At 49.5% G+C, this 27,185-nt stretch overlaps 3 protein-coding genes across 3 annotated transcripts; 1 reads left to right on the top strand and 2 right to left on the bottom strand.

Moving 5' to 3' along the window:
- Positions 1-69: 69 nt before the first annotated feature.
- On the bottom strand, positions 70-6,637 carry LOC104839032 (chromosome unknown open reading frame, human C1orf116). Its single transcript, XM_010579137.1, has 4 exons — positions 6,578-6,637; positions 3,447-3,577; positions 1,937-2,114; positions 70-1,421 (listed from the first exon to the last, which is right to left on the bottom strand). The coding sequence occupies exons 2-4, from the start codon at positions 3,531-3,533 to the stop codon at positions 205-207; spliced, it is 1,482 nt and encodes a 493-aa protein (XP_010577439.1). The 5' UTR covers positions 3,534-3,577; positions 6,578-6,637; the 3' UTR covers positions 70-204.
- A 4,908-nt stretch (positions 6,638-11,545) lies between these two features.
- On the bottom strand, positions 11,546-15,834 carry YOD1 (YOD1 deubiquitinase). The gene is made up of 2 exons (XM_010579123.1): positions 15,620-15,834; positions 11,546-15,095 (listed from the first exon to the last, which is right to left on the bottom strand). Exons 1-2 carry the CDS (start codon positions 15,825-15,827, stop codon positions 14,389-14,391), a joined length of 915 nt encoding a protein of 304 aa, XP_010577425.1. The 5' UTR covers positions 15,828-15,834; the 3' UTR covers positions 11,546-14,388.
- A 906-nt stretch (positions 15,835-16,740) lies between these two features.
- Positions 16,741-27,166, top strand: PFKFB2 (6-phosphofructo-2-kinase/fructose-2,6-biphosphatase 2). Its single transcript, XM_010579110.1, is given in 15 exon segments — positions 16,741-17,003; positions 17,125-17,221; positions 17,601-17,667; positions 17,821-17,895; positions 18,029-18,085; positions 18,573-18,697; positions 19,066-19,273; positions 19,474-19,620; positions 20,207-20,311; positions 20,968-21,097; positions 21,922-21,984; positions 22,552-22,625; positions 24,404-24,595; positions 26,190-26,212; positions 26,900-27,166. Coding segments are annotated over 15 exon segments (1,641 nt in total). The 5' UTR covers positions 16,741-16,783; the 3' UTR covers positions 26,958-27,166.
- Positions 27,167-27,185: the final 19 nt, after the last annotated feature.

The following is a 27,185-nucleotide window of genomic DNA, read 5'->3' as shown; positions in this document are numbered from 1 at the left end:
TTGCTATGTACAAAATATTATGTACACGTGGTGTTACTTTATTTGGTGTAAAGCTCCAAATATCTCTCGTGATACCCCTCCCAAGATGCTGGGGGAGGAGATCACAGCAGAAGATGCTTATGGTTGTGGTGCCCAAGGACAGGCAGTGAAGGCCTAGATCTGGGGTGAAAAGCCCCTTTTCCAGCAGCCCCACTGCCCACAGAGCTATTCCTTCAGCAGACCGAGCTTCTTCAGTGCCTCTCGCCGGTTCTCGTCGGTCGCACCCTTGGGGGAAATCTTCACGCTGATGCAGGAGCGGGATGGCCTGGGGAAGCTCTGCAGCGGGTGGGATCGCCGCTTGCTGCTCTTCTCCTGCTCCACCTGCCCGGGCTCCTTCAGACCAGCAAAGTCCTTCCCTGCCCCGAGGGATACCGGCCGGGGGCGGCTGCTCCGGAGGAAGCTCGGGGCGAGACGCTCGATGAAGGACATCTTGCCCAAGGAGCTGCTGGTCTTGACGCTCTGCTCCTTGGTGCTGGCCATGTAGCTGCTCAGCCCCACGCCGGAGCGCTCCAGGGTGTTGGATTTGAAGGTCATCTGCCGGATACCCGGCACCGACGTCTCCACTGCCTCACTTTGTGCCTTGGGCTCTCCAGGGACGGGGAACGGCATCTCCCTTGGTTGGGAATGCATGGTAGGTTGAAGATGAGTGCTGGGGTCCCTCCTGTCCTGTGACAGTCCAAGCTTCTCCAGTGCCTCCCGCCGGGCTTTCTCCCTCTCCTTGGGGTCAAGGTGCCCTGAATTCACCTTTTCGGCAGCAGCGTCGTTGGCAGAGCCGGGCTGAGAGCCAGCTGAGGACAGAGGCAGTGCTTTTACCTTCTGGCTGGGCTCCGTGGTGAGTGGCACTGGGCTGTTTTTGCTGGTTTTCAGGATAATATTTGGTGGCAGTTTTCGCGGTTTGGGGGCAGTTGGAGGCCCACGCTTGGCATCGGGGTCCTGAGGGGCCTCTTCTAATGTGGATTTCTCTGGCTGGCCCCATGGAGTCCAAGTCTTGGTCTCCTTGGCTGTTTCCCTCTTGGCATCTGAGTGATTGTTACGTGACCACTCGTGGCTCACCAGGTTATCCTGGAAGGGATCTGAAGGTTGGATAATCAAAGATCCCAGGGACTTCATGTGGCTTCTTGTGTTGGCTTGGTCAAGCCTGTCCTCCTTGGCCATGTCCTGTGAAGATTTATCTACTGGCACTGGGTCCTCCGCTCTGCCGACAGTCGCTTTGCTGTCAGAAGCTCCATTTGCTACCGTGATGCTCCTTGGAAGACTGTAATAGCCTGAGCTTGGAACTGCTGCTGGAGCCGAGCTTGAGAAGGCAGAGATGCTCTTACCACTCTTCTGTTCAGCTGCACGCTGCTGACCTGCGCTCGGAGGGGGAGCCCCGTTCTCCAAATCTAGGTAGAGGGAGAGATGAAGTCACGCACCGTTCTGCACACAGTCACAGCATACCTTCCCATTTGCAAGCCACACTTCTTCACGTCTGCTAAGCCAGTGCAGCTGTGGCAGAGTACTGCACCCAGAGAGTTTACCCTGACTCCAGCTAATACGTTGTCACTGCTAAGAAAGTCAGATAGTTTGGATTTGACAAAGCACATGGTGAATGAGGAGCCTTTTTCATCTGTGTAAGCCTGGTCGGAGCATGAGCAAAGATGCTCTGCCCTGCAGTTCTGCTGACCGTGCTCAATAGCTGCTAGCAGCTCCTGCATGTGAGAACTGGGAAAATGCAGCTGGCGCCCTACCTATCTCGCTGCCTACAGCCACCACTCACCGCGGAGTGATGAAAACAAGCTGGCTTTAGCTTACCACGTGCATGAAACTGGGGCAATGCTCCTTCCCTGCCTGCAAGGGAACGCACCCCAGCCAGAAAGTCCCTTTGCAAACTGGGTTGAAGCACAGGTTTCCAGCTTACCCCGGGGAACGGAGTCTCTCTTAGACCATGTCCTGGGCAACTTGGAGGGCTCCACGTAGTCAGTCTCATCGGTAGAGACCCCGCTGTCTGCTTCTGCATCCAGTGAGCCAATAGTTTCTTCTAAGAACATCAAACACTCTTTCTCTTCCACAGATAAGTAGTCATAACTGTTATCACTCTGAAAAAAGAAAAAAACAGTACATGTAGGAGGTATATTATTACTCACAGCCCTGGCAGTTAAGAGGAGACTTGTGACAGCTCCTGGCCAGGAGACTTGGCCAGTGGCTATTCAAAAATTGGTACTTACAGCTACAGAAAACTAGACAACTTCCTCAAAAAAAACCCCTTATATACTTAAGGCCATTTTTTTATTACCCTACTATGAGCATCAGAAGATGGGTTATTCTTAACTTGGAAACTTGGCTTCTACCTTTAGTTCTTTAGTTTACTTTGAAATATGAGCAGATGGGTAACATGGGTGCTCAGCAATGCTGAATCTTAGAAGCTTGCCTAAACATTGTAAATACTGAAGGCTTATCTGCGGTTGGTGGCCCCTCTCCTTGTTCTCTTACTCATATCCCAGCTTTGAAAGGCGTATGGCAAGATGCTGTTTAACTTCTGTTTGTATTTCAAGTATCATGAGATATGATTGCTTTGGAATTGCCAAGTTACAAGGTGATACAAGCAATATATCATGAAAAAAATGAAGTGCAGGAAAGGATGGAGTGTGTATCAGATCAACAAGCATGCAGGAGATATTGTCCCAGGAGGAGTTGTTTTGCAGGATGACACCTATCCAAATCTTGTACCATGCAATATTGCAACCAGTTTTTCCATCCCTAATAAATTTCGGAGGGTTTGGTTCTGGTTTGCAGTACATCAAATGGAAAACCTGTTCAGGATTGAGCGTTGCACTTGTACATATCAATTACGCTCCAAGTCAGACAGGATGTAATTAGTCCATCAATCTTGGAATCAGTGTTTGGAGACAAACAAGCTTTAATGGACAGATAGTGAAAAATTACACATCTACACCCATGGTCCAAACTCATCTGCCTTAACTAGGACATTAATCTCTTGTCGGCCGGGAGGAGTACAGCTCACTATCTCTTCCAGGTGAAGTCATCCTTGTTGGAGCCAGTCTGACCCAGTTATCCAACTGGTCTAATCCCTCAGTGGGGAACTCACCAGGTTCCTCCTGCCCAGTGCCTGCACTACCTGCCTCCGCATCTTCGGGCAACGCAGGAGCCGCTGGGCTCTCAGTATCATTTCCCGGAGGAAATCTTGCAGGAGCGAAGGCTCCTGATGGCTGGCACACATGTGGCAGGATGGAAAGTCTGGCAGCGCTTTGGGGCAGGAATTAATTTGGTGCACGGTGCTGTTTAAGGGCCCCCAGGTGCTTCCAAAGCACCAATGCAGAGTGGTTTCGAGCAGAGATCTGACCGAAATCCTTCCTCAGCTATCGAGAGGGGTGAATTGAGCCCGGGCTGGGTACAACAGGGTTACTTACATGCTGCGAGTGGTTGGAGGCCGTGCTGACCATGCTGTCGCAGCTGCCGGAGTTGCAGCCAGCCATCCCCAGCTCCTTCTTAGGCATATCAAAGGCTGCCGCGGCGTCCGGTGCGAGGGGCAATATCCCGGCTGAAGTGGAAGAAAGAGGAGGCATTAAGCTGTCAGATCCCCCCCGCGGGGTGATGAAAACACACTGGCTCAGCCGGAGGGAGGACGGGCGGGCTGTGAAAGCTGCCGGATGGATGCAAACGTGCTCCATCTTAGGCTGCTCCCTCCAGGAGAAGGGGCAGCTGGGCTTTTTTAAAGGATCCTTGGAACTGAGGTTTGCCCCACAAGAATTGGAAATATGGTAAGCTCTGGACCGCCCATCCCTGGCCATCTCATGTTGGTGGTTAGCTAATCATCTCGGAGGTGTGGATAAGGTGGTTCCTGAGTGAAGGAGAGGCTGTAAGCCCAGCTCAGCCTCAGAGCTTGGCAGCAGCGATCCCGTCCCAGCTCTGCCTCTCGTGGGACCTCTTCCCCCCCCGCCGCTGCCAGCTGCACAGCCAAAGCGCTCTCAAACTTCCGAACGCGCTGACCCGAAATGCTGCTGTTGAGTCACAGCCTTGGTCGGCCGGGAGCTTCCCCTTGGCAAAGACCTTTCTCGGGGGCCACGGAGGTGTCGTGGCTGTGGGGAGGTGTCCCTGTACCTTTGGGGCACACCTGGGTGTGTTTGGGCACACGCCTGGCAGAGCTTGCCCAGGGCAGCGCCCGCGCTGCGGCGATGTGCCGTGTCTCCAGCCACCCCGGGGGGGTTGCAAGCGGTACCCCAATGCCCCCCTCTGCTTGTGGCAATGCACCCCTGCTGCTCTTCTGGGTACCCCCAGCACCGGCGGGGCAGGAACGTGGTAGCGGCTGGCTGACAAACAACCTGCCGTCGGCGTTCCCGACAGTGAGACCTTCCCGGGGCAGGGTCCGGGCGGTGGAGGGGCCAGTTATGCTCGCAGGGTGCGTGGCCGGGAGAGCTCTGCTGCCCGCGGGGAGAGGCTGAGCAGCCGACAAAAGGCATAATTACTTATGGATGTAAAGCATTAGCCTTCCAAAATTTACCGACACCAGCAATTATGTATTTTCTTTGCACGTACCGCCCCTTCTTCCGGAGAGAACTGGGCTGCGGAGACGAATGAGAGCAGCAAAACAAACACCCCCTCCAACACAGACGGACCCACGCAAGAGGATTGGCTCGTCGGAAGACAGAGGAGCTCTTTGTGCTGTAACCTGGCCATGGCACACAGGAACACACTGCTGCTTTTTTTTTTTTATTGTAGCAGGATCAGGGAATTAGATCTAGCGATAAGTGAGCAGAACTGGCTGCTTGTTCAGAGTGTTAGACCCTGAAAGAATTCCTTTGTAATTGGAATATGCCGCAAAAATCAGATTTCAACACCCACGCCCTGACAGATCCAATCCTTCCACGCAGGAGGAGTTTAATATTTTGGTCTCGGCTTTGCTTAAATTACATTTGAGTAAGAAGTGGTTTTGAAACAGCAATACTCTTGATTCTTTGAATTTGGATAACTTTGTAGCCAGACCTTTTAGCTGTTGGGAAGCAGAGACGCTGTCCAACTTTGGGGGTTTTTAGGCTTCTGCAAGCCGCAGAGTTTTACTGTGCACCCACATATTTGCAATGTGAAATACAAATCCGCTTCCAAGCAGCAAGAGACTACTGCCTGCTTGATCGAGATTGCTGCAATGCTCCTCACTGCCTTCCGCCCTGCCGCACAAATTCGAGACAGCAAAACACTTCTGGAGAAGCGAAAGTCTTGCTCAAACTTGATGCCTGCAGCTGGAGCAGCTGGTCGGAGCCAGTGTCCGCTGTGCAAGGCAGTTCCCTGGGTGGGAGAGCAGCAGCGTAGCCCAGCTCTAATGACGGGTCTCGACAGAGCTAATTTCTCCACGAGGATGCCCACCATCGTGAGCCCACTGGAAGAAGTAATTTGTTCTCATTCAAACAGCGTTTGCGGAAACATAAAGCAGCTGCCAAGGCTTTGGCACCCGCCGAGCCTCAGCTCGCAGGGAGGCAAAGTTCAGCTCGGAGCTCGTTGGATGCTGGAGAGGATCTACACAGAAACAAGAAGTTCATTTTCCTGCCCACTAGTTCTCTGATGTGATTATGGCTCTAACACATTCATCTGACTCTGAAAGGGGCAGAAATCAGTGTTGAAAAATCCCGGGGTTTATGATTCAGAAGGATTTTACGGTTCCTTCCTTTTGCTGAATGACATGGCAGTTCAGCCACAAACTAAAAATATGACTAAAAAGACATGGTACTCGAAAAGCTGTTTTTCAATGCTATATATCTTCCCCCACTAAAAATGCTTTTAGAAGAAACTATTCTTTATCTAAAATAAAAGGCCAGTTCGCGCAGCTTTTGTGACAGCTGCCATAACTGTCCTTTACAAAGCTTGCTGAGCCCTCAAACATCAAAGAGGTGCTGGGTAGCAATTAATGCTAATTGCTTTATATGAAGAGGCTACTTTCTTTTAAGCCCAGTCCTACTACAAGCACTCTATCACAGCTCTCCAGCAATGTCAAAGAACCTCGGTATTTTTTGCTGTCTAAGGCAGAGCAGCCTTACAGCTGCTGGCAAAGGGCTTCATCCTGGCTAGCTCAAAACGCAAACCAAAGCAAAACGCAAAAAAAAGCAAAACACAGTTCGCAGGTACCGTCCCAGCTGCTCCTGCTCTGCAGTGGCACAGCGGGACAGATCCCACCTCAGGGTGAAAGGAGACGATGGCGGCAGACCTATAGTTCCTCCTATTTAAACAAGTAAATCAAGTGCACGCAGCAGTTGCCCGAGCTGTTTGCTGTCCTGAGCACCAGTTCTCCCAGCCTCTCGGCCAGCAGCTGCCAGTCTCCCCAGCTTTCCTCCCGCCACCACCTTCAAACCACCTCGTCCATCTTCACTGGTGCCACCTCCTGTGACAGCTCCACCACGATTTACCCTTCCAAAGCAAAGCACGTCCGTAACCCTGCAGGTACCCGTGTCCCACCCGCTCAGCCCCTCGCCCGCAGCCCATTCAGTAGGAAAAGGTCAGAAAGCAAAGGACAAGAAGGAATATAGATAATTAATTTTTCTTCTTCTTTTACCAGGACGTCTGGCGTTCCACGCTGCGCAAATCCTTGTCCCGGACGTGCCTATCCCAGGACTTCTTTGCTTTTCTGGGCTAACCAAACAGCCGGGTTACACATTAACTCACCTCCCCAGCGGAGATACGGCTGCGCGGGTGCTCGGCAGCTACGTGCTCGTTGGGTGAGCCCCCGGCCCCTCACCTGCAGCCTCCTGCACCGGGGCGAGAGAAATTCATCTTGCACCCATGCAAAGCAGTTTTTCCCACTGCTCCGGGCTGGGGTGCCAGCACGACCGAGCCCCTAAACCGCCTTCATGTCCTGACCCAAATCGGCCAGGCCCCTGCGTGCCGTGCTCTCTGCCAGCCCTGCCAGAGCAGCTTTGCTCCGAGCCAGCGCGGCGCAGGCAGCGCAGGCAGAGGCGCAGCTGCAGAGGCGGGCGGCAGCACGGGTGCCCGGGAGGCTGCGGGCAGCTCTGCTCGGTACCACCCAGCTCACTCACTTCCCAGCTTGGCTGGTGTCCTCCGATGTCCTCAGCCCGGGTTTCGCTGGAGACTCCTTAATCCGACATCCTGTTCTGCCGCATAGCTGCTCGCTGACATTCGGAGGAGCCCAACGCGCAGCCCTGACCAAAGCGCCTTTGTACGTGGTAATTAAGTCCTTTGCTGGGCGTTTGCGCCGTGTGGTGCTGAAGGCATTACCCCACAACAGGTTTATTCTCTTAGGTGGTTTTGTGCATGAGGTCCTTCAGCTCAGGGTAGGACCCGGTTCCTTCTCGGCTCTAAAAACACAGATTGTTGCTAGAACAGGTATATACTTGCATATCGCCAAATCTTTCCCAGACGTCAAAAGTTTGCCGCCTGCTGCTGTAAGGAGATTCTTGTAAAGGTGGGTAGAAAGCCGTTTTAGAAGGGAAGCTTCACCCCTAAGCTTTACTTGTGTGCTAGAGGAGAGGGTGCCCAGGTCGGGCACAGCTCTGGGGCTTGTTCTGCACGTACTGCCCAGCTGCAGCTCCTCTTCGCCCCTCCTGGCATCGTTCCCTGCAGGCGTTGAGCCCCTCTGCAGGTTCATTCCCTGTCTCTCTAGCACTGGAAACTCTTGTGCCAGGCAGCTTGAAGTCAAGTCCTAGAGCCTGGGTAAAGCTAAAGCCCCCGAGACACCCATTGCGCTCCTCTTCACCTCAGCCCCCCTCCTCACTCACACCAACCCCACCTCAGAAACTGCTGCCGGGGCATTTCCTTCAGCAGCAGCCCCTCTCCGAGGACGAGGGTACTGCCTCTGCTGCCTCTCTCCCGGGGAAGGTAAAGAAGAGCCCAGTTACTCCGTCTGCAGCACCCTGTGCAGCACTGGGTGACACCGACCCCCAGCACCCGGTCTGCCCAGACAGTGCTGCAGAAGCAGCTGAAAGAACTGCAGTGACTCATTATTACCCCGACTTTGGGCTCTCCTATTAAAATTACAGCTTTTCTCTCTGATAAACAATGCTTAGGCCATTGCTCCCCCGCCCCAGCATAGACTTGGATCTGCTCTGCAAGGTGCTCCTCACTGAGTAACTATAAATATCCAAGCAGAAACCCTGCAGCAAACTTCCAGAACTGATACAGCCACCAGATTCATTCAAGTTTTCATGCTTCAATTTTTTTTTTTTTTTTTTTTTTTTTCGAAAAAGGTTGTGTTGCAATGTGTGTTCCTTGCTACACAGAACAGAGAAGTAGAAACCCAAGTTATTTAAAGCCATGGTAGGATGAAAAGAAAGCAGATGAGCCAGGAAGCACAGAGGTTCCCAAAAGTGCTGTCGAGCCTCAGCTGCACGCTGTTACGAAAGGCACCATGTGCCTTGAAGAGCAAATCAACAGACCAGCAGCTCCTGGGAGCCCCAGCCAGCTCCACGCTCCCACACTGGCCTGCAGCAGAGGTAAGAGATGCGAACGCAGCACATTCAGAGCAGCAGCCCCAGCTGCTGCCTGAGCATTGCAACAGCCGGTGATTGCAGCGCTGCGTGCAGGACTCAGTGCAAGCACTTCTGGAAGCGTTAACTGGTGTCATGCTGGCCGGTGCAGTAATTTAAAGAGTCAGATGCACGCTGGTTTTGTCAAGTTGCGCTTAGTTCCGAGCCTGCTTTAAGAGAGGGAGTAAATCAAACCCAGAGGTATTTTCTTATTGAACTTGGAAACACCGTGGGAATGAGCAACCACTCCAGGCAGGGCAAGTGTCTCCTGAGAGCGCTCTGCTGACAGCACCAGAACTTAAATCTGTGCAATAAAACAGGTAGAGCTTGCTGCCTGCAGGGCTCTGTGTAGGTCAGGAAAATGTCATGATCCATTAAGAGAAGTCTTGAGCTTCTCTGAATCAGATGCCCAGAAAGAACCTGTTCTTTTTCCACATTCCTCTTCCTCCAACGAATATAAATAGCTAGAACTGAAAATAAAGCGTGATTTCATATATATGGCATGAAGTACGTACAAGTAGTCAAATGATGCAGACAAAACTATACAATGCAGTGGAAGGACTCTGGCATGTTAACAGACCCGTTGTGCCTCACCCTGTTCATAAACAAAAGAACACAAATGATTCAGTCCTGGCCCTGAAGGAAATGCATCCATACGGCGTCACCGTAAGATACCTGTTAACATAACGATGTTTATCTGACTCTGTAGGACTGTTGGACACTTTCCTTGGACCAAATTGTATGTACAGTATGTATGCTGACAAATCAGTTATGAAAAATACTAGGTAGTTAATACCTAGTATTACACAGCAGTTTAGAGAAATAATTAAATCTTAATATGGCTGTGAACTGAGCAAGGAACCCTATTTTACAGAAAAGAGGTAGAGAACTGAGGTGATCTGTTTCCATAGCTTGGTTAGCATTAACTCTACATCAGAAATAAGGAGTCAGCTCTCAAGGTATTACACAGTTACCAACACTTTCCCCAAGGCTTTAATTAAAAATAATAGACAAGGACACTGCAATCTTGGACAACCTAGTTTTGTTAACTGCCCTATTGCATTCTTTTGTTACAGACAGCATTCTGGTGCTCAGACTCAGAGGAGTGAAAAAGCAATATTGATTTCAACCTATCTGAAGTAATTTTATTCTGCCCAGTCCTGAGCAGAGCAAAATCTGATGGCAGTTTTACAACCGGATGCATAGCTTGATTTAAAATGCATGCAGACATTTAATTTGTATGATAAAGAGCTGTAATTTTCAAAATAGCAAGCTGAAAATTTTTTGCTCCTCTTATTAAAGAGTTTCCCTGCCAGGGAGAGGTTTGCAGGCCTTACCCACGGGTGGGTTCACGCGGGGCAGGAGCCAGAGCCGCCCTTGGGTGCTGCCTGGGCTGTGAGCCGTGAAATCTGCCGAACACAGATGCTTCAGCAGTTGTGCGTCAGTCTGATTTCTCAAAAACTCCATCGATACGTGGTTTTCTGTGTTTAAGGCAGTCAGCAGGAGAAATTCTGCATTGTCTTCATTTGTGCCTGTCCCTTCCTCCTGCTTCCTCAAAAGCTGAGCAGGGCAAATGAGTAATACTGCTTAGGTCAAAAATGTTCATGAACATGAACGCTGTGTTCCTGTGTGGGGCATTGTTGCTCTTGTAGCACTGCTATATTCTAGAACAGGTCTCTAGAAGGAGCGGGATGGGTACAGGGGACTGTTCCCAAACTGTCACAAGTGGCCTCTGCTGTGACTGTGCACGCAAAAAGCTGCAGATTTAAGATACTGATTCTACACCATGTAACAAGATGTTCCTTTTCTCAGTCCTCTCCCCAGCAATTGCTCTTTTTATGTAAATTTATCCAGAACTAAGGAATTAAGTTTGTCCTTCAGAAACTTCAGAATATTACTGATTTACTTCCGAGACCCGTCTTTCAGGCATTTGCATCCATGAAGTAGATACGTGTCCTATTGAACCCCACTCTTCCTAAAGTCTGTCTACTTAATGATTTATATATTTAAATGCATAAAAGATTCTGGAGGTATGTAAAACTCTCTTTACAGTTGTTCCACTTGATACCTGACTCTAATTACACAGAGGAAATATTGTACTATTAAAAAAAAAAGTTACTGTTGAACAAGTTGAAAGTGAAGAAGCTTCATCCTGAACAGGTTGCGAGGCCACATCCCTCTCTCACCATCATTGTCTCTTAGAGTCAAGGTAAAAAGGGAATGAGACAGAGGGGAAAGCAGATGGAAACAGCTCAAAGACCACATTGTGTACATGTGAAGACCTAGAAAACGCATTGGTGAACAACAGCAGATAGAACACAAACCTGAAATTCAAGAGCTGAGGCACAGACTACACTAAACAAGTATGCATGCATCAGTCACGTTTATTGGTGCATCAACAACTTTTGCAATTCAGGGCACGTGTTTAAGGAAATAAGTTATACCAACTGATCTGCACTGATGATAGACAAACCAGAACGCTATACCACTGGATTACATGGGTAGCTAAGACTTTTGGAAACGTTTGCTAACGCCACTCGTTTTACTGCGCTGGGAACACACGCTGCCTGCATCGGTGAAAGTTCTTGCTCAACATGTAAACTCGGACAAGCTTTTAAAGTGCTATTATAACCACAAGATGGTGTATCTCTTCATACAATAGAACATGTTTGTAAAAGGCCACATGATTAGAGTGTGTTAGGTTTTTCTTTAATTGAAGAAGGAATTTAGTGCTGGTGAAACAGCCAGACTGGCACCAGGAAACCAGAATTCTTTATTTAAATGAAGATCCAGAACTGCACAAATTGGTAAAATAATATCAATAACCCAGCTTTTAGTAAGCACACCTACAAGACAAAAATTTCAGTTTCCAGGTTACTGACCTCTGTGCTGAAGTATTCAGCCAGGAATTTAATATTTATTTTAAATTTGTATGGGGATAAGTGGTGATGGCAAGGACATAAACCTGTGTCTTACAGGCTTTCTGGATTGGTCTGCACAGGTGATGCTACGCCCTGCCAGTACCTGAGCCTACATCCCACACCACCTCTGTTCTAAAATATCTGTAACTAACATCTTGCTGTACAATTAATAACAGTTCAGTGCAAATGTATTAGTGATGTTCAGAAGTTCATCTTACTAGTGCCAGGATGCCATTTTTTGTGATACTTCTGTAATTGTATCATTAAGGGCAGGCAAATGCTGATAAAAAGACAGTAAAGAAGCCTAACATTTACAAAAGAGAGTGAGTTGTACTTTAAAGGTATATGTATCTTTTACATTTTAAATAATGTAGTTACTTTCTGTTTGGGAGAGTTTAGGAGAATCACATAAGGTTTTCTGACTCCCAGTCCATACCAAGGGTTACTTGTTCTTGAGTTTGTCAGCGTGTAACAGTATCAACTTTTACAAAGATGAATTACAGCAGTTCAGTTGACATTTTTTAACCAAAGAGATTTTATTTTCTAGGCAACGAAAGAAAACATCCAAGCAGTGATATTGACACATTTTCCTCAAATGAAACTGATTCTCTGTTAGCAGGTTTCCAACACAAACATGATATAGCAAAGCTACACACTCTGGTTTAAATAACCTAATTTTAAAAATACTGCAACTGAGAAATACCAAAAAAATATTTTTACACACCTTCAGAAATCCATCCTGGATACAAAGCTAACATCTATGTGTTGCTCCCCAAAGTCAATGCATTTGCAAACATGGCAGACAATAAATATGTATCTTCCACTTCTGTTTCAAAGACACCCAAAGATAGTCACCTTGTACACCTCTCTGAGGTAGGTATTATGTCCATTTTACAGATGGCAAATGGTGAGGATCAGCTCCTTGTCCAAGGCATCTCACCGCTTCGGTGTGAAAGCTGAGAATACAATTTAGGATTGACAGTCTCTTGGTCTCATTCCTAGACAGTATTTCATCTCAAGTAGTTATAACACAGTGTAATCTTCAAGTTCCTTTGAACTGTCAGGTATTTCTTTAGGTTTATAAGCATCAGCTTCTAGAGGGCTGGTTTTCATGTTGGGGTTTGGTTTTTGTTTGTTTTTTTTTTTCCTAATGATAGGCTAAAAGCAAAGTGGGGTTTAACATTGGAAGCTAAGTGGCTTTCTACAGGAAACTCCCACCAGTGCTAATGTGTATTTTAATACTGAATTAAAAAGAAACCTGGTCCATAGTGCTCTTGGTGATTCTATTCTTTATACTTAATTATTCATGCCTCAATTCAACAAAGCACTTATGTAATTATGTTCCTTCCTCAGTAAGACCCTCCTGTATTTCAAGGTCCAACTGGGAGCCTCAGCTGAGAACTTCAGCGAAACGTGCTTTTTATCAAAAATAAGTTTTCGCTGCACCAGGAGTTTAGCCAGATGCCCTAACAATGGAGGCCTTTAAAACTAGATCTTAGATTCCACTTGGAAAGTGGGTTTATTTCTGCCTCAGTCCGAAGATGCACGTTCTTGCTCCCCATTTGTAAACGTGCAAGGAAGGTAACTCAGAACAGAGTAACAGAAGAATAGCAGGCTAAGAATATTTTAAAATTCAATAAAACAAATGTGTGTTATAGGCATTTCAAAGAAAAAAAAAAATCCCTTTCAGTAATATGCACCGTTACAGCACCTTTTAAAAGACCTCAAAAGCACTTACTGTTAAGCCTCACAACCCCGCTGTGAGGCAAGATATACTAAACCAATTTCAACTTCCCTGATTCTGAATAGTATGAGAAGTAGGGCAGTTTACGCAGCTTATTTTGTTCTGAAAATTAAACTGCACCCTTCATTATCAGAATTAAAGTCTTGCTACCGAGCAGTCATCGGTGACAAATGAAACACATTAAGGCAGAATGCAGATGAAGAAACCTCAAGCCTCCCTTCTGGGTTAGCACTCTGTCCTTCTTAAAAAGGGCAAAACTTTTTATCGGCAAAGAGTGAGAACTATACCTTAAAGTGCTAATTTACAGTATTTGGAGTCTGGTACAGCTTAGTAACACTGTGGCCATGAAATTGGCTATACCCAAGTAAAGTCTGCTTAAATGTGTTTAACAGATGCAAATTAAGTTACTTCCCTAACTGCTCTATTTCCCTCTTGCCAGAATTTCCGATACTATTATGAAGAAGAATTCAAAGTATGTCAAGAAACATGCCTATGTTCTGATGCAGTGTAAACACCAGGGGGTTGATATAGTTATTTTTCAAGCAACTAAAAGCTACCTACGGAGGATTAATAAGTTTATTCAACACTTAACCATCTACTTGTTAATTTAAAGAAGGCTATCTTAAAGCTTAGAGGCCATTTCTTTCTCTAAAGCCATGACTTCACATAAACAATACACTCTACTTCTGATGGTAACATAGTATAGGGCAGCTTTGGAGATACTCTTTCCATTAAAAATTGTGCACCAAATGAGCAGTTTCCCCTGCAAGAACTGCTTGTACGTGCAGAGTCTAATTCTTAGTATAAGTAATGCTGATACGTGTGTTTCCCAAACCCTTAGATTAATTTAATTACCCTGAAAACATAATACAGAGATTAATTCAGAGGCTAGATTTTACGCTAGTCTTGAACGAGCCTTGTTTTTTATGTCCGCTCAGATCGCATACACAAAGAGAATATTATTTCAGAAATCAAGTTTTAGCTGCCAGTGTATACCACCTGCCAAAGTACTATAAGTTAGCATGCGAGAAGATACCTATTTCAAATCTGTTGGAAAAGTCACTAACCATAACAAACCTGTGCATCTTGGCCATCGTTAAGTTAATATGCTTTTCAAGCTTTGTGAACGGAATTTTATGATTACATACAGCTTATCTGGAAATCCAGAATTTTATTCTGGATCGGTGAGGTAGTCGATGTAACCATCCTCATGCAGATGTCACACTTCCCCGAAGTTGGTGTGTCCAGTCTCCTTGGCGTGTTCTCTGGCTTCCACTTGTCCAGTTAGTCCCTTCTGGCACACCATGCACCTCAGCGTAAAGTGATTCACATCGGTAAACTGCCTCTTCCGTCTGGCTTCATCTGCCAACTCCAACGCTTGTGCAAGAACAATATCATCAGTTGTGGAGAAAATGGTCTGGGGAGGAATGTCCGAGTCAGGGATTTTACGCTCAAGTGGGTCGTAATGAATCCCATCATAAATTAAAAGGACCCGCTTAGTGTAACCGGCATCTTCCCCAAAACGGTCGATTCTGACTGTCTGTGTGTCCACCACACAGATTTCGCACTGGTAAAATTTGGATAAAATGGACACTTCGATGGCTCCTCCCCAAGTCTCTTCTCTTCTGATCCAGTCACAATACTCCCTGTTAGTTTTCCCTAAAACTGCCTCACAGTAAGATTCAGGATCACTTGCTACTATCTGGGCTATAAGACTGCGCATCTCTGGAGCGCAACCCGGGTCATAAACGCCCCCCTCCACCACATAGTACACACTGGTGAAGAGACAGGAGTTATCTGCCGGAACAACCCTCCTCGCAAGCACAGGCACGGCTTCCCTAACCGAGTTAGACATCGTTCTTTTCGCAACTACAGGCGAGTCAGTCTTGGGTTTGGACGTATCCTCTTCAACTATTAGAGTATCGCCTGTCAAACACAGAAGGAGGGAGAGTTGAGAGAAACATGCAGATGGGAGTTAAAGACGCTGTTGCTCCTAAAACAGAACAACACGGTTGCGTCGTTATTATTCAGGATGGCACTCGTTTGCCCCAGCAGCGCGGTATCCTGATGGAAGACACCCTCAGCCAAAACAGCCGGTAGCACCGCGACTCGCCGACCGAGCGTACGCGGCGGGCTCCGGCCTACCCGCCTGCCGTGTACCGGCTCCCCGTCCCCCTCCAGCCCCTGCTTTTTACCTCCGGACCCCCGGCGACGCGGGCAAAACCACCACCGGCGCTACCGGCGAGCAGGAGTCCCTCCCGAGCACGGGCTGTTGACAGCAACCCCCGGGAGGCGGAACCGGCCCGACAACCGGCTGATGAGGGGCGTGCTGGGCCGCAGCCTCCTTTAATTACGGTAATTGCAGCCGGCGGGACAGCAGAGGCCGCAAAGCGCCGGTGCCCGCCCCCCCTCATCACCACCGCGCAGGCCTAGGGCGCCCGGCCGCTCACCCGAGTGGATCCCGAGGTCTCCGAGTCGCCGCTCGCCGTCGCTGAGGTCCAGGCTCCGCGGCGGGAAACCGAGAAGGAGACGCTGGGCCGGGACGGGGACGCCGGTAAGGGCGGCCAGGGCTGCCTGCATGTCGCGGAGGCGGGAGTGGGCCGTGAGGCCGGGCAGCGGGTGGGTGCCGCTCCGGGCCTTGCAGCGCAGCCGCAGCATCCTCGGCGGGGCCGCCGCCGCCGCCGCCTCTTCCTCCTCCCCGACCGGCCGCCGCTTCCGCTCCCGCCCCCCTCCCTCTCGCGAGACCTCCCGCCGCGCTCCGCCATTGGCCGGGCTGCAGCCAGTCAGAGCGCCGCGGTGGCGGAGGGGCGGGGAGAGGAGGAGACCGGAGCGCGCCGCTGGCGGGCGGTGATTCATTTGCATAGCGGAGCGCGCCCGTGACGTAGCGCCGGTCGGCGGCGGTCGATTTGCATGCGATTTGCATGTGGCGCGGCGGCGCGGGGCCATGTCGGCGGTGCCCCGGCACGGCGGCTCCCCGCGGGGCAGGACCGGGGCCCTGCGCGGCGGCGAGAAGAAGTGCTGTGAGTAACCCCGGCCCGGGGAAGGGGAGGGGGGGAGGTGAGGGGAAACGTGACTTTCATCTATTTCAGGGGAAAAAAAAAACCTACAAAAAAAACCCCCAAAACCATAAAAAGGGGGATAACGCTGGGCGTGCCGCTTAAAAAAGCGCGCGTCTTCCTTAAAACGCGTTTCCATCCCGCGCGGGGACGCCCTCTCCGTCCCGGTGCCCTTCCCGCGTGGGTGCGCGGCGCTGCTCAACCCCACGCCACTCGGTTTTTTGACTTGTGGGTGCTGCCATGGCCCCCTTCCCCTGCTTTTCCCCCAAACGCCCCTCTCCCCGGGCCTTTCCAGAGCTTGCTGCGGCTGTTTTCTGAGAGAACGTGACCGTTTTGTTAAAAGCATCTTTCTTCTGCCCTTGACAGCTCCCGCCCAATCGGTAAATAGTGGTAACGCTAAAAGCCCTACCTCGGTCCCATTAGGCGCCCGGGAGACCGGAGAGCGTCCAGCTGCCGCTCGCAGCGGTTAATTACCTTCAAGGACACGACGGCCAGCCTGTTCTGAGATGCACGGCAGCTGTCTGTCCGTCCGGGAGACAGGGCACCTCTGCACGGGGGATGGCTTTGGGCTGGAACTCGCTTTTTTGCTCCCAGCTGCTCGGCAATGCAGTTGATGCTCCTGGGTTTTGGGGTTTGGTTTTTTTTTTGGCAGCATGGGCTTCCTACATGACCAACTCCCCGACGCTGATCGTGATGATCGGTCTCCCCGCGCGTGGCAAGACCTACGTGTCCAAGAAGCTCACCCGCTACCTCAACTGGATCGGGGTGCCCACCAAAGGTGCGTGCGGGGGCCGCCGGCTTGCCCCGGTGCAGGGATGGCTCTGCCCTTTGCCGAAAGCGCCGTGAGATCTGTCTGCAGAAAGCCGTCAGTCTCACGCACTCGTCTTTTGTTTGTGAAGTGTTTAATTTAGGAGTGTATCGCCGGGAAGCAGTGAAGTCTTACAAGTCCTATGACTTCTTCAGGCACGATAACAAAGAAGCCATGGAAATCCGCAAGTAAGTCGGCGTCAGGGGGCTGAACCGATCCGTGGTGGTCTGGTTAGTCTCAGGTCTTGGCAGGCTCTGTGCTTGAGGAGCACAAAATAACGTGTAATGCCTGCGCAGGGATCCTGCCAGAGGGGCTGCGTGTGGGAGTTTTGTCGTTGCCTTCGGGCTGACACAAAGAGCCAAGGCTGCGAACGCCTGGTGGTGAAGCAAGTCATAGGTGCAGATGCCTTGTGATCTCTGCAGAGCCTCCGGGCCTCTTGGAAAGACACAGGGGTGGGCGCTCCGTGGGCAGAGGGAGAAGGTGTTTAAATGTCTCCCCAGTGGTTCAGAAGCCTTGCCGTCTGAACACTTTATGTCAGCTCTGACAATACCCGTTTCTCTCCTGCAGACGATGTGCCTTAGTGGCTCTAGAAGACGTGAAGGCTTATCTCTTGGAGGAGTGTGGGCAGATAGCTGTAAGACTTTTCTGAACTAAACATAGTTTTACATCTGGGTAGTTCAAAGCTGCCCGGGGCGTTTGGGGACCTGATTGTAACCCCAAATGATTTGGGGCTGGTTAAAAACCCTTGGGAAAACTTGCTCATTGCTCCTTACTTGTTTTCTGGTAGGTGTTTGATGCGACCAACACAACTCGAGAAAGACGGGACCTGATCTTAAATTTTGCTAAAGAAAATGCTTTCAAGGTAGTGCTCCTGTATTTAACTTGGAGTTGCTGCACCAAGGGACGTTACTGCTCCCTGGGGCAGGAGCTCTCGAGTTTTGATTCAGGGCAGAGTTCTTGGCTCTCTGAAATATACTTCCTTGCTGTCTTCGTAGGTGTTTTTTGTGGAGTCTGTCTGCGACGATCCAGAAGTCATTGCTGCCAATATCCTGGTGCGTACCGCATTTTCCAGGCTGAGCTGGCAGTACCTACTGTGGGTGCTCGGTGCAAGGTCACCAGCTGCGATAGCTTACAGGAATGTCCGCACATGCCTTGCTCTTACGTTTCACCTTGGAACTAAGCAGCTAAGGTTCGCAGGTTTATAAGAGCTAAGGATGCAGTTAGTTATGTGAGAAGGTGGAAATCAAATGAAGCTGAGAAATGTTTGACCTTGAAGCGTGATTCCTTGTCAAGGGAAGGCAGGCAGCGGGCGGCTTGCAGGGACAGCTAACAGCCAGCCAGCTGTGCCTGTCGCAGGGCCAAGCACTACAGTGCCTTCAGAGTCGCCCTTTGTTTCCTCTCCAGGAGCAGGTTTTTCCACAGGGCCGCGTCAAACACTGCGTATTTGTTTCAAAGGGGAAGAATAATGTTATTCAGCGTTGCTTTTGTTCCCTGTTGAGTTTGCTTAACTCTCACAAAGCGGCACTGTCTGTTGATCAGGAGGTGAAAGTTTCCAGCCCCGACTACCCGGAGAGAAACAGGGAGAACGTGATGGATGATTTCCTGAAGAGGATAGAGTGCTACAAGGTCACTTACCAGCCTCTTGATCCCGATGCGTATGACAAGTAAGCAGAGCCCTGGGGTGCATTTTGTCCTTGTACCCATGAGCTGCTTTGCTTTGTCGCTGCTGTTCTCTGGCTCAGGATGCTGTAACGCATCTGCTGGAGCCTCTGCTCTCCCAAAGCACGACTGCTTGTGTGAAGGTGATATCAGGTCCCAAGTGATTTGAAAGGATTTTTCTCTAGTGTACGGCAGTGTAACGCAGCTCCTTGTTTAAGCACGGCAGTTCAGTGTCTTTTCTGTCTGCTGGAGCAACCCAGTGGTAGTGCTGATGCCTTTACTAGAGGATGAATAGCTAGATTACACCCGCAGATGCACGTGCTTCATTTTTAAAACCAGTCGTGTGGGTGTTCTTATTTTATGTTGACTCCAGAGATCTTTCCTTCATTAAAGTGATCAATGTGGGACAGCGGTTCCTAGTAAACAGAGTCCAAGATTACATCCAGAGTAAAATCGTCTATTACCTAATGAACATTCATGTCCAGCCGCGTACCATCTACCTTTGCCGACACGGTGAGAGTGAATATAACCTTGTTGGCAAGATTGGTGGGGATTCTGGTCTGTCACCACGCGGGAAGCAGGTATGTGTTTGGCAGCAGCCGGCTTGCTGTATTTGTCAAGTGTTGTGTGACCAGGGTCAGAGCCGGGCTCTGCATCCGACTCCTGCGAGGGGCAGCCCCGCAGCTGGATCTTGCCGCGACAGCCACAGCCCTTGAAATGATGCTTTTAACGGCGGCAGCAGCTCCTGCTCCCTCCTAACCTCCCCTGACTTTTTTTCCAGTTCGCTCAGGCACTGAAGAAGTTCATCGAAGAGCAGGAAATTGTTGAGCTGAAGGTGTGGACGAGCCAGCTGAAAAGGACGATCCAGACGGCCGAGTCCCTGGGGGTCACGTACGAGCAGTGGAAGATTCTCAACGAGATCGATGCTGTGAGTGAAGTGCTGATTGAAGCCTTTTGCTTTTCTAGATGGAAAATGATGTTGAAAACCAAATTCATCACGATAAAATTGACCGTTTCCTGTTCATCTATAACCACGTCCGTGTATAACGTACTCCAGCCATCATCGTGAGGTTTAGGGTGGTTTGATACAGGGCTGACAATGCCTGGAGCTGCTAGACCTTGCTGCGAACATATCTAGCTGATGTGGAGAAAGAAAATAACTCTGAACATCTCAGGCATTTGTCACACCGTCCTGGGTGGACAAAGGTTACTGCTCCCACTCTAATTCTTTCGGGCAAAAGAAATTGCAGGGTTGTTGCTGTGGAAATGAATGCTCATTTTCATCCCTGGTAAACAAGGGGTTTGAAATAACAGCAAAAGCCCACCCTCTTCAAACCACCCTGGACGTGCAGTACACAAACGCTGAGTGTGTGGCCGTGTCGGATACAATACCTAAAACTTTCGTCACATAAAGGGATTACTGGTCTCAGCCACTTGCTTTTTCTTTTCTTCCTGTTGCATCGCTGTACCTCTGTTGAAACAAAGCCTGTTGTAACAAGTTCTTCTTCCCTCAGGGGGTATGTGAAGAAATGACCTATGCAGAAATTGAAGCCAAGTATCCAGATGAGTTTGCATTGAGGGATCAAGAGAAGTATCTTTATCGCTATCCTGGAGGCGAGGTGAGGACCTCTAAGAAATAACAATAAGCTACAGTATACGTAAAATGAATACATGTGTGTAGAACTGAAAGACTTAATTTTGACTTTTTCTGCCAATGCTTGTGTGAGAAACTGAAAACATTAGGGTCCCCAGTTCTCTTTTTTAGAGGAAAGGTTTATTGCTTTCCTTTATTGTGGTGTGCAGATGATACCTTTCAACCAATTAATTGGGCCACTTGCCGAGTCCCTTGCTGCTCCCCTCAGACACGGAGGGGTTTCTGCATCCCGCTCGTTTGGCCGAGGCCTGAATTGTCACTGTGAAAAAACACTTTGGGGAAGAAAATGACTGTGGGTGGGGTGTGGAGTCACTTCTGGTTTTACTTCACAGCCTTGTTGAAATGTGTAATTTGCTATTTTATTTGTTTTTCTTACTGCACTCAGTAGGAGTTACCAGGAATCTGAATCCTCCTGTAATCTGAAGGTTGCTGACACTAAATTCCACCTTCTGCTGTTTGCCTTTGGTTTTTTTTTTCCCTGTATTTACCAAATCATCCGTAACTTCTGCATTATGATATTTTAACTGATATTTTCCTGAATGTGAAGCTGTGTTAATTGCTACTTCTGCTTTAAGCCTCTGTTTACAAAACCCCTTGAAAAATTCCTGTTTTGTTTTTCAGTCCTACCAGGACTTGGTCCAGCGCCTGGAGCCAGTAATTATGGAGCTAGAACGGCAAGGCAACGTCCTCGTTATCTCCCACCAGGCGGTTATGAGGTGCCTGTTGGCTTATTTTCTTGACAAGAGTGCAGGTACAAAAATAAATGCATGATGTTAGGGGCTGGCTTCTCTTGCTGCTTCCTTTACAGAGCTTTTGGGAGGGTGGCTTGTAATTACTGTTTTGATTTTTCACAACGGAAGAGCTGCTTAAAAAAGAAAAAAAGAAAACATTTCTGGAATACTTTAACCATTGCATTTCAGCAGTGCATGGAGCTTAGCAAGAAGCTCTCTTTGTGAGACATGCAGATACATGTGCTGTTTGTTTTCTGCTCAGCCCTAGTTTCTGATGCTGTTTCCACCAGTAGCATTTACATAATCTCTAGGGGATTATTTTTTAATGTAAAGAAGAAATTTTCTGATGCATCAGTAGCCTGTGAAGGGTTGGCAGTAGCGCTACGCTTCTGAGAAATGCTGATGCCTTGCATGGCATACTTGCCTGGAAGCTAGTTCCAGTCTGCTGCAAGCTCCTTTATGAAGCTCCAGTGAGTGGTACTGGAGTTTAATAAGACCTTTAATAAAGTTAATAAAGTTGAAAGTAAAACTCCCGTGGGTCCGTGGTGGCTGTTGCTGCAGTGCTTTCCCACCCGTGTGCTGCTGGAGGGGTTCCCTCTGGCTGGTGGCCCCGTGTGCTGGAAATAGCGGGGACAGTCCCGTCCCGCTGCTGCGGGGTTGGGGAGGGCGACTGGGGGGGTCCGGGGGGGCTGCGGTACCGCCTGCGTGGGAACAAGGCACTTTTGAGCTTGGCGTCCGATATTTGCTGTGTGAAAGGTTCCCATGAAGCCTGGGATGGGGGGGCTGGTGTGGGCAGCCCCAGCGCGGCCGTAATGCCCCCCCGTAACGCCTGCCTCTGTCCTAGACGAGCTGCCCTACCTGCGCTGCCCCCTCCACACCATTCTCAAGCTCACGCCCGTTGCATATGGTAAATATTGTCTTTTTTTTTTTTTCCCCCTGGTTTGCGTCTGCATGTGAACCTGATGAGCAAGTTTGTGTCCGTGTGCGGCAGCAACTGGACATGCTGTAAAGGCTGCTGCTAATGTTTTTAATGTATAAAAAGGTTCTGGAGAGTGGGAGGGTTTTGGGGGGAGCAGCAGGAGGGGAGATGGGTGGGTGCGGGGGTGTTCTCCTGTGGCCTCTCTTTTAAACAAGTGATAATTGTCACAGGTGGGTTTCGCCTCTTGATGGAGAAGGCTGTGTGTGCCTCCAAACTTGGCTTTGGCTCTGGGGTGCAGTCAGTTAAAAATGGCTTTTCTGTATAGACCTGTAGTCCACATAACACAGGGCTGCGCTCCTGCAGTGAAGGTCGCAACCAGAAAGTAGTCAGAGTCTAAAATTCTGTTAATAGGGTGAACTGTTTATTTATGAGCTGTTTTATTAAAAAAAAAAAATCCTGCTCACTTTCCATGCTGTTTTCAATATTTAAACAAAAAAATTGGTTGTTTATTAAATTACCCTTCCTCATATAAACTTCTCTTTCTTTTTGGTAAAGGCTGTAAAGTGGAGACGATTACCCTGAACGTGGAAGCAGTGAACACCCACCGCGACAAACCCTCCCTGGACTCAGTAAGTCTTGCTGCACAGCCCTGTTTTTTTCCCTTTTCAAAAATAAGTGCCTAAACTGAAACACTCTTAAAGACCTGCTAGAAATGGCCAATTGCTTTCAGTGACCAGAGAGACTTCCTTCAGAATTCCCAAAAGCAGAATTAATTGTAGGCTGAATTAGTGTGCTTCCCAGGCCAGGAGCAGATATTTTTCAAAGCTATTGTAGGAAGCAGAATGGGCAAATTTAGGACTTAGATTTTAAATTCCAGGTCTCATTCTCAGTTTTCAGTTAAGTATTTGTTGTTGATGCTTGTTTGCATTAATTGCGATCATTTCGAAGACTTGCCAGAATGTTTGAAGTGAATTTTTTTTTCTCATTGTCTCGATGAGCTTTCTCTTTGTAAAGCTGCAGACGGGTAAGGCTGGGCTCTGGGACGGGTTCGTGGTGGCTCTGGGCAGCGCTTGCAGCCCTGGGGGGCCCAGGCTGGCTGCCGTGCGCCGGTGGCTGGGAGGAGTGGAGGTCTTTCCCTTGTAAAACACACAAGAAATCTGCAGAGGCAAGTATTTGGCGCAAGGCAAGGCTGTGGCGTTCCTAAACTTTGTATGTGTTGGAGCTGAAGGAGAGGGGTCCAGTTTACCTCCCTTGCACTGGGAATCTTCTTACAGCCGCACTGGAAACACTTCAGACTTTGACTAGCTTTATTTACAAAGTCCTGTCTCTCCCATTACTTAAATAACTGTTTGGCCATCCACCTTGTTCAGCGAAGCACCTAAATATGTGTGAAATCTGTGGAAGTTGCTGCTATTTGAGGTGCTCACTTATGCAAACACTGTTTTGCAGAGGGACTGATCTGTCGGGGAATGCCGCGTAGCAGTTGTGTGTAATTAGCTCCTCCAATTAAAGAGAACAAACCAACTCTCAGTTGTGCTAGCTCACAGGATATCTAAGTGCATCACATTTTAAGTTCTTCTGGTACATTTAGGCTTTTAGTTACCTCTTGTTGTTGTGTTTTGTCAAGAGCTATTGGCTGATTGCCTGGGATATGGTTATATTTTTTTTTTTGTCCCAGCATAAAGGAGTCCCCTGTGCTTGAGGGACCATAAACAAGGGGTGGAGAAACTAGGAACCTGCTTCTGTGGCTGGAGGGTTTGCAGAGCTAAATCCAGTTGACTGCAAAATGCTAAACTGAGGATATTCGGCAAGACTTCTGTGGCTGGTCCCATGCTGGTGGTTCCCAGTTGGGTATTTATCGCTTTGCAACTTCTGCGCGATGCCTGTGTTGAAATTGTTGCTGCCTGCTCGGAGAAGTCGGAGGCCATTTCTGTTTTTCTTTGCTTTACTTGGGCAACGCGGCTGCTTTGGGGGAGAAGAAACACAAAGCAGGGAAAGTTTTCTATTTGATTATTTTTATTTTGTTTTCCCCCCTAAATTGATTGCAGGGAGGAAAAAAAAAAATTAAAAAGACAATAAAAAGCAAATGCAAACAAACAAAGCCACCTAAGCAAAAAGAAAAAAAATCCCAAAGGGAAATAAAACTGCTAAAAAAGCAGCCTTTTCAGTGGACTCTGAGCCAGATTAGCTGACGGAGCAGGTCGTTTCCCACCACTAGCGCTCAGCCAGGGAAGGCACGGAGCGGTCACGCCGGCGCAGACCGATGCGGGGTTCACCGAGCCGTGGCTGCCGGGAGCTTTGGGGTGCCTGCGGGTGGGAATGCCGGCGGTGCGTGCTGGTGCGCGATGTGGTTTTAAACTGTGGCTCCCCTTTTCGTTCCTTGCGATACCCCTCCGTCTGGGAGCAGAACAACCTTCCCGCCAGCCAAACCCCTGTAAGGATGAGAAGAAACAGCTTTACGCCGCGGGCCAGCGCGGACACGGTAAAGCGCCCGTGACATTACAGTGTTGGGAGCAAACCTCTTGACCTGCTGGGGGCTTTCCCATCCCTGGAAGCTCGAGATGGGGCCGACCAGCCGCAGCTGCAAGTGGATGTCCTGGTGGTACCTCTCCTGCGCTCCCCCTCCCCACCATCACACCGTCACCCGCGGCTGTCAGTGGTCCTCTCTGAAATACAGACCCTTCCCAGGGTCTCGAACACCATCTCTGTTCCCGCGTGAAAATCATTCTGGATTAGACTCCCTTTAAAAAAAAAAACAAACCAAAAAAACCAAAAAACCCACCCCAAAACCAACAAAAAAACCCCCAAACCCTACAAAACCCAAAAACATACCCCACACCTGCCCCCCAAAACCCAAAGTTGCCCCATTTAAACTAGAATTGTGGTGCCAGAGGCTTTCAAAGTCAGGCTCTGTGCAGGTGAGTTTCCACCAGTGCAATAGGGTTTTGGCAGGGTGGTTAATTCTGGGTATTACCTCGATTTCTGGCAAAAACCTGATTGGAAAGAGTTATTAATACCCTCTTTGTCTTAATTTGATACTGCAGCCAAGTGTTGCTTTAGCCCCAGAGCAACTTGGTAGGAAATCTTTGTGCCCGTGATTTTGTTGGTGCCCGTTTCCCCGCAGATCCTGATGTCAGCAACTTGTTGAACAAAGTTTGGGCTCTTCGGGTGCCCAAATTCAAGCAGCCTGGATTTGGGGGTCTGGCATTTCTTCTGGCTTAAGAGCACGTAGGTCCTCATCGGTGTTGGATGCGAAGCCCCGTTTGTTTCTTTGCTCATTTAAAATCATTTCTCTGCTAAATTAGGAGTTTTTCTGTGCCTGGGAGAGCACAGGCAGAGTGGGCTGCACGCTGCTGCTGCCTGGCAGAGGAGGCAGAGGTTGGGGGGGGCTTTGAGGAGGTCTTGGCTGGGCCCCTCGTGCAGAGACAGCCATTGTTACCAAAGCTGTTTAAAAATAAAATAATCTTGGATACTTTAGAGGTTAATGTTTTCCAAGCCATTCAGTGAGCCCAGCTTCTTGTTTTCCTCTTCCCTGTTAGCAGAGTAAGTGGCCAGAGAGTAAAAGAAGGGGTGATGCTGCGCAGGTGAGCATTGCTGGGGTTTTCATACTCAGTGAAGAGCCTGAGGCTTAGGCATCCCCAAAATCCCAGAGCCCTGGTGGGAACTGACCCAGACAGGGCTTTGCACTGGGCTGGGTTTGGCCCACAGCAGTTCTGGATGAAGAATCTCAGCTGGAGAGGACCCTGACTACCTGAGGTCTTAATTTTTGGGTGTCTCCAGCTGGGCAGCCCCAGGACAGGGGTCCCTACCCCGACCGCTCCCCGTTTGCAGTTGTACCCTTCGTAATCGTTATGTCGAAGCGCTGACAGCTCCGGGATGAGGGAGCATTTAGTAAATGCTGGGTTCTGGGGCTGTGTGGGCAGTAGGGAACCGTGCTGTCCTGGGACCTCTTGCCTGAATGGAGCCTGTGAGATGAGCAGCAGTGGAGGAGGCGGCTGGGTGCTGCAGCACACGATGCCCACGCTTTGTATCAGCTCCTGCTGGGATACAAGCCTGCCCTGAGCTCCCTAACATGGAATCTTTGGGGTTGCTTCACTTCTTTCCCAGTTTGCTTTGCTGTTTTTACTATTATTTTTACATCTCCTTTAAAATGCACTATGAGCTATCCTGTGCTGTTTCTTTTTCCTTTGCAGCCTCAAGGGGGAAATGCTTGCCTGTGAGTACCACTGAGAGCAGCTTGTATGTACTCTCTTTTGGTTTAGTAAGTAGGACTTCTCTTGATTAACACTGCATGGAAACTACTTTGGGGAAAGACAAACGCATGGAGCAGAAGGAAGTCTTTTGCTGTGTAATAACCTGTCATTTAAGGGGGACCTCAATCAGGGAGGAATATGTTACCAGGCTGAGCCCACTGATCCAGGGGCTGTAGCTGGACTTACTGGTGCATTGTGCTTGTGCTGGCTGCCTGCAAAAGTGCATTTCACCCCGAGCTTGCTCCGTCCCTGGACCAGTACGTGGGATGGCTCCGCACTGGGACTGCTGGGCTGAGCCGCATAGCTTGTACTGAGCAGTTCTGGGTTCCACGTACGTCTCCTCTCCGCCTGGGACGAGGTGCGGGGACGTTACTGATGGCAGGGGTTTTGCAGGAGTCGTTGGATCATAGCCTGGACAGGAGCGGTGCTGCTCAGCCCCAGCTCCCCGAGACTCGAGGGAGCTGGGTGGGTTTAGCATGTGCTTGGAGAGCGGCTGGGTGGGCAAACCTTTCCGTGTGGGTGGCAGTTGTCACCTAGTCCTCACCATCACGTTCCCCTTGGAGGTGTCCTTGAATGGGGGCAAAGAGAGCAGGACTGTCTTTCTCCCACTCTAAGGAGAGAATATGTCCTTGTCTGTCCCCCCTCTCCAGGGAGCCAGCAGCCAGCGTCACCCGTGAGACCTTGGCTTCCCTCTCGGCCTCGGAGTAAGGGGCTCGGATGAGACGTTGGCTGCCGCCCCGCGCAGAAAGGCCAGAGATGCCCTCGCTTCGTCGTGCTCCCGCCGGCCCCAAGTCCTGTCCCCGAGCCCCTGCTCCGCTGGTGGCTGCGGCAGACCCCGCTGCAACCCCTCGCTTGGCTTATCGGGTGTTTCGCCTCGCGCAGTACACGCAACGCTGGTGCTTTTTGTCTTGTAAAAAGTTTTTTGGTTTTTTTTTT

The sequence above is a fragment of the Haliaeetus leucocephalus genome, unplaced genomic scaffold (genome assembly GCF_000737465.1).
Source record: "Haliaeetus leucocephalus isolate CR32 unplaced genomic scaffold, Haliaeetus_leucocephalus-4.0 Scaffold68, whole genome shotgun sequence".
NCBI lineage: Eukaryota > Metazoa > Chordata > Aves > Accipitriformes > Accipitridae > Haliaeetus > Haliaeetus leucocephalus.
This window is presented reverse-complemented; position numbering and strand designations above follow the sequence as displayed.

Coding starts and splice junctions, on each gene's coding strand:
- YOD1 (XM_010579123.1), bottom strand. CDS start 15,827: ATGCTGCGGCTGCGCTGCAAGGCCCGGAGCGGCACCCACCCGCTGCCC. Junction 15,096..15,619: donor AGACCTCGGGATCCACTCGG/GTGAGCGGCCGG, acceptor TGTGTTTGACAG/GCGATACTCTAATAGTTGAA.
- LOC104839032 (XM_010579137.1), bottom strand. CDS start 3,533: ATGCCTAAGAAGGAGCTGGGGATGGCTGGCTGCAACTCCGGCAGCTGC. Junction 2,115..3,446: donor CCTCCAACCACTCGCAGCAT/GTAAGTAACCCT, acceptor TTCTTTTTTCAG/AGTGATAACAGTTATGACTA. Junction 1,422..1,936: donor GAGAGACTCCGTTCCCCGGG/GTAAGCTGGAAA, acceptor CCCTCTACCTAG/ATTTGGAGAACGGGGCTCCC.